We start from the raw sequence: 5,731 nt of genomic DNA, 5'->3' as shown, positions 1-5,731 counted from the left end.
CATGGGTCCTGATTCGCTAGTGAACGTGCACGACCCTGGCCACAAAAGTTTTTGTAAATTTGAACCATTTCGTTTATGTGTTGTGGTATTGATACCACGACATTTTACAGCACAATTTTTAGTTTAGTAAGTAAAGGGATGATAGGGATGATGATCGCATGGGTCCTGACCCGCTAGTGAACGTGCGCGACCCTGGCCACAAAAGTTTTTGTAAATTTGAACCATTTCGTTTATGTGTTCTAGTATTGATACCACGACATTTTACAGCACAAATTTTTGTATAGTAAGTAAAGGGATGATAGGGATGATGATCGCATGGGTTCTGACCCGCTAGTGAACGTGCACGACCCTGGCCACAAAAGTTTTTTTAAATTTGAACCATTTCGTTTATGTGTTGTGGTATTGATACCACGACATTTTACAGCACACCTTTTTGTATAGTAATTAAAGGGATGATAGGGATGATGATCGCATGGGTCCTGACCCGCTAGTGAACGTGCACGACCCTGGCCACAAAAGTTTTTGTAAATTTGAACCATTTCGTTTATGTGTTGTGGTATTGATACCACGACATTTTACAGCACACATTTTTGTATAGTAATTAAAGGGATGATAGGGATGATGATCGCATGGGTCCTGCCCCGCTAGTGAACGTGCACGACCCTGGCCACAAAAGTTTTTGTAAATTTGAACCATTTCGTTTATGTGTTGTGGTATTGATACCACGACATTTTACAGCACAATTTTTAGTTTAGTAAGTAAAGGGATGATAGGGATGATGATCGCATGGGTCCTGACCCGCTAGTGAACGTGTACGACCCTGGCCACAAAAGTTTTTGTAAATTTGAACCATTTCGTTTATGTGTTGTGGTATTGATACCACGACATTTTACAGCACAAATTTTTGTATAGTAAGTAAAGGGATGATGGGGATGATGATCGCATGGGTCCTGACCCGATAGTGAACGTGCACGACCCTGGCCACAAAAGTTTTTGTAAATTTGAACCATTTCGTTTATGTGTTGTGGTATTGATACCATGGCATTTAGCACACAAAATTTTGTATATTATGTAAAGGGATGATAGGGATGATGATTGCATGGGTCCTTTTGAGCGTGGAGTAAGCTTGCTATGGGATTTTTATTTTTCTAAATTTAAATTTGTAGTGTTTGCAACCCTGTGTGTTGTGTGGATGACCTTGAACGTCCTTAGTTTTGTGGCTGGATTTTGTGGCTAAGATGGGCGAGGTCCAAAGCGTTAGCTGCAGTGAGTGCAAGGTCACCGGCAGACACGTCTGCTTTAAAAACAAACAAAAAAGGCAACACGTTAGTGCATCATTCAAGTCCAATTGTGTCATGTATCATGTGTAAAAATAACCACAAGCTATACAAGTGTCGAAAGTTCATAAATATGTCGGTGAATGATAGGCATAGTTTTGTGAAAAAGAATTCGCTTTGTTTCAATTGTTTGACCTTAAATTGTTCCGTGAATAAGTGTAGTGTGAAGCAGGGTTGCCACACTTGCAACAAAAAACATCATACTTTATTGCATTTTGAAAAGAAGGATAAAGTAGATCAAGTGAATTGTTCTCATTCTATAAATCAAAAACTAATTCCTCAGGTGTTGTTGTCCACCGCTGTCATAAATATCAAAGATGATGCAAATAAGTTGATACAATTTCGTGCACTTATCGACTGTGGTAGTGAATTATCGTTTGTAACTGAACGTTGCGTCCAGAAATTACGCATAAATAAAGAGAAAATAAACATGAGCATATCAGGTGTTACTGGTTCTAACGTTGGGAATTCTCATGCAATAGTTGATTTGTGTTTTCAGTCATTGTACAGTGATAATAATATTCATACTAAAGCAATAGTAGTCCCAAGAATCACAAGTAACTTACCCAGAGTAACTATTCAAAATATAAGTAATTGGGAAATTGTGAAACAAGTAAACTTAGCTGATCCACAGTTTAATAAAAGCGGCCCTATTGATGTGTTATTAGGTGCTGATGTTTTCCCGTTATTGTTGCTCAGTGGGAGACACGTAGGTACGAATGGAGCTCCGTCTGCCATTGAAACGGTGTTAGGTTGGGTATTGTGTGGTCAGATTAACTTAACGAATAGCACATCAAGTGTTCAGTCATATTTTGTTTCTGTTGATCTCAATAAAACATTGCAAAGATTCTGGGAAGTAGAGGAGTTGCCAACTGTACAACATTTATCCGTTGAAGAGCAAAAATGTGAGCAGTATTTTGCTGAAACTTACAAACGTGATGTTGATGGTAAATACATTGTAAAATTGCCTTTTAAAGAAAATGTTGAGCCTCTAGGTGTATCACGGGACACAGCAATAAAGCGATTATGCCAGATGGAACGTAAGTTACAGAAAGATCCTGATTTATGTAAACAATATTGTGATTTCATGAAGGAGTACTTAGACTTAGGTCACATGGAAAAAATTCCTGATGTAGAACTTGATAAGCTTGTATCTGAATCTTATTATCTGCCGCATCATTGTGTCTTAAATGAAAGTAGTTCTACCACTAAATTGCGGGTTGTATTTGATGGTAGTGCTAAAAACTAGCAGTGGAGTATCTCTCAATGACAACTTAATGGTAGGTCCAAAATTACAAGATGATATTATCCCATTAATATTAAGGTTCAGAACTCATCCAATTGCATTGTGTGCTGATATAGCAAAAATGTACAGACAAGTTAAGGTAGATCAAACTGATTCTGATTTCCAGAGAATAGTATGGAGAGAAACAGTTGACCAACCTATTAGTGATTTTAGATTGTTAACTGTTACTTATGGAACCAGTTCGGCTCCATATCTGGCTGTAAAGTGTTTGCAACAGTTAGCTGTAGATGAAGGTTATTGTTATCCCAGAGCTGCAGAATTAGTCATGAATGATTTCTTTGTTGATAATTTAGTTTCAGGTGCAGCTGATAGTAGTGAGGCAATGGTATTGTACTCAGAATTAACAGCATTATTACAAAAAGGTGGTTTCGAATTAAGAAAATGGTCTACTAACGACAGGAATGTGTTAAATAGTATACCTTCTCACTTAAGAGAAACTCAAACGTTAATTTGTTTTAATGAAGATGAAAATGTAAAAACTTTAGGTATACAGTGGAATCCATCAAGTGATTCATTTTCATTTTCTATTGTTGTTCCCACTTCTAAGTCAGTAATGACAAAACGAATGTTACTATCTGATATTGCAAAATTGTATGATCCGCTTGGTTGGTTATCTCCAGTATCCATTGTTGCAAAATTGTTGCTACAATCATTATGGAAATTAAAAATTGAATGGGATGACCTACTTCCGAATGATATTGCTCACTCGTGGGAAGTATATTGTCAAGAATTGCCATTGTTGAGACAGATTAAGATCAAAAGGTGTATTTCTCCTGAAAATATTGTGAAATATGATCTAATTGGGTTCTCAGATGCTAGTGAAAAGGCGTATGCTGCAGTAGCATATGTACGTTGTATAGATACATCTGGAAATGTGCAAGTATACCTAATTGCTGCAAAGACCAAAGTTGCCCCTATAAAGCAAATATCAATACCTAGGTTAGAATTGTGTGCTGCAGTATTATTATGTAGATTAGTCAATACGGTCATTAAGGCAATGCTAATCAAGTTTGAACAGGTTGTCTGTTACACAGATTCTACTATTGTGTTAGCATGGCTTTCTTCATGTCCGAGTAAATGGAAAACATTTGTGGCTAACCGGGTATCTGAGATCCAACAATCAATTTTTATTAAATGGGCGCACACATCGAGAAAAGACAACCCAGCTGATTGTAGTTCTCGTGGTTTGAATCCGTCACAATTAGAGTCTTATTCACTATGGTGGAATGGGCCAAAGTGGCTGATGGAATCAGAGTTACCTATTGTAAATATTAATTGCAAAAATCTAGATTCTGTTCAATGTGAGCAAAAGTCTTCAACTGTTAACATGCACATTAAGGTTGACTGTACAATAGTAGAGAAATTTTCATCATTATCTAGGTTAGTTCGTGTTACTGCTTGGTGTAAAAGTTTTATTAGGAATAGTAAAGGTAAACAAGATTTAAAATGCAGTGGACCATTAACTATAAAGGAGTTGTCAAATGCATTAATGCATTGGATAAAACAAGCTCAAGAATCAGAATATCCACTTGAGATAAAATACTTACGTATGAAAAAACCTTTGCCTTATAATAGCAAACTATTGTGTTTAAATCCATTTCTTGATGAAAATGATGTCATGAGAGTTGGAGGTCGCTTGCAAAATGCTAGTGTAACATATGATTTCAAATATCCTATCTTACTTCCAAAACATGCTAGAATTACAGAACTTCTTGTAAAATCTGAACATATAAAGCATCTTCATGCAGGTTCACAGTTACTTTTATCTGTTTTGCAACAAAAGTTTTGGATTATTGGTGGTCGTGCCTTTGTAAGGAAGATTGTAAAAGGTTGTGTAACATGTCACAAACAGTCAAGTGTAACAGCCTCTCAATTAATGGGTCAACTTCCTGTTGGTAGAGTAACACCAACTCGTCCATTTTTGCATTGCGGTTTAGATTATGCAGGTCCACTAATGTTAAAAAATATGAAAAGTCGAAATTCAAAATTGTTCAAAGGTTATGTAGCACTCTTCATTTGTTTCAGTGTCAAAGCAATCCATTTAGAATTGGTAAGTGATGCTTCAACAGAGTCATTTATTGCAGCTTTGAAACGTTTTATAGCTAGAAGGGGAAAACCTACTGATATTTACAGTGATTGTGGTTCAAATTTCATAGGTGCAAACAGAGAATTAAAATCCTTACTGAAACTTGTAACGAATGGTGATTCAAAAGAGTCTGTATGTAATTACCTCAGTATGCAATCTATAAATTGGCATTTTAATCCACCATCCTCACCTCACTTTGGAGGCATATGGGAAGCTGGTGTAAAGTCTGTCAAGTACCACTTGAGACGTGTAGTTGGTAACACTGTACTCACATTTGAAGAAATGTATACAGTTTTGTGTCAGATTGAAGCATGTTTAAATTCTAGACCATTAACTGCTCTATCTTCTGATCCCAATGACTATCAGGTATTAACCCCTGGTCATTTTTTAATTCATGATGCATTAGTAGCAATACCTGAACCAAATTTATGTGAATTAAAAATCAATCATTTGTCACGCTGGCAATTAACTCAAAGATTGGTCCAACATTTTTGGAACCGTTGGCAAACAGAATATTTGTCTCGGCTGCAACAAAGGCCAAAGTGGTGGTGTAAACGTGCTAATATCAAGGTCAATGATTTAGTATTAGTGAAGGAAGATAAGACATCTCCTCAGCATTGGAATTTAGCAAGAGTAGTTGCTGTTCATCCTGGTGTAGATAATATTGTTAGAACTGTTACTATTAAAACTAGCAAAGGTGTCTTCAAACGACCAATTGTAAAAATTTCTCCTCTTCCATTTAATGAAGAATAATATGTAGAATGTGTATTGTAAAGTAATGTGTAGAATAATATGTACTGTTGAAATGATATTTCAAGGTGGGCGGTATGTTCGGCCGCATTTCATTATTCTTTTGTTTTGTATTTGGCAACACTGGACGATTGATAGTTCTTTACAAGTGTCAACGTGGCGTGTGTGACTGCATAGTGTGTAGTTGCTTATGCATAGCAATTAGTGTATTTAGTTGTGTGTTTACAATATAATAAATAGTATATTGTACAA

At 36.3% G+C, this 5,731-nt stretch overlaps 2 protein-coding genes across 2 annotated transcripts; both read left to right on the top strand.

Annotated features, from left to right (window-relative positions):
* The first annotated feature begins 1,410 nt into the window (after positions 1-1,410).
* On the top strand, positions 1,411-2,586 carry LOC145674241 (uncharacterized). The gene has a single exon (XM_081744097.1). The coding sequence runs from the start codon at positions 1,411-1,413 to the stop codon at positions 2,584-2,586; it is 1,176 nt and encodes a 391-aa protein (XP_081600223.1).
* Positions 2,587-2,614: 28 nt separating this feature from the next.
* On the top strand, positions 2,615-5,482 carry LOC145674200 (uncharacterized). The gene has a single exon (XM_081744041.1). It carries the CDS (start codon positions 2,615-2,617, stop codon positions 5,480-5,482), a length of 2,868 nt encoding a protein of 955 aa, XP_081600167.1.
* The last annotated feature ends 249 nt before the right edge of the window (positions 5,483-5,731 follow it).

Source organism: Thermobia domestica, chromosome 1, assembly GCF_964235325.1.
Source record: "Thermobia domestica chromosome 1, izTheDome1.hap1.1, whole genome shotgun sequence".
Lineage (NCBI taxonomy): Eukaryota > Metazoa > Arthropoda > Insecta > Zygentoma > Lepismatidae > Thermobia > Thermobia domestica.
This window is presented reverse-complemented; position numbering and strand designations above follow the sequence as displayed.

Bases quoted from the DNA above. Each gene is read 5' to 3' on its own strand.
- LOC145674241 (XM_081744097.1), top strand. From the start codon at position 1,411: ATGTCGGTGAATGATAGGCATAGTTTTGTGAAAAAGAATTCGCTTTGT.
- LOC145674200 (XM_081744041.1), top strand. From the start codon at position 2,615: ATGGTAGGTCCAAAATTACAAGATGATATTATCCCATTAATATTAAGG.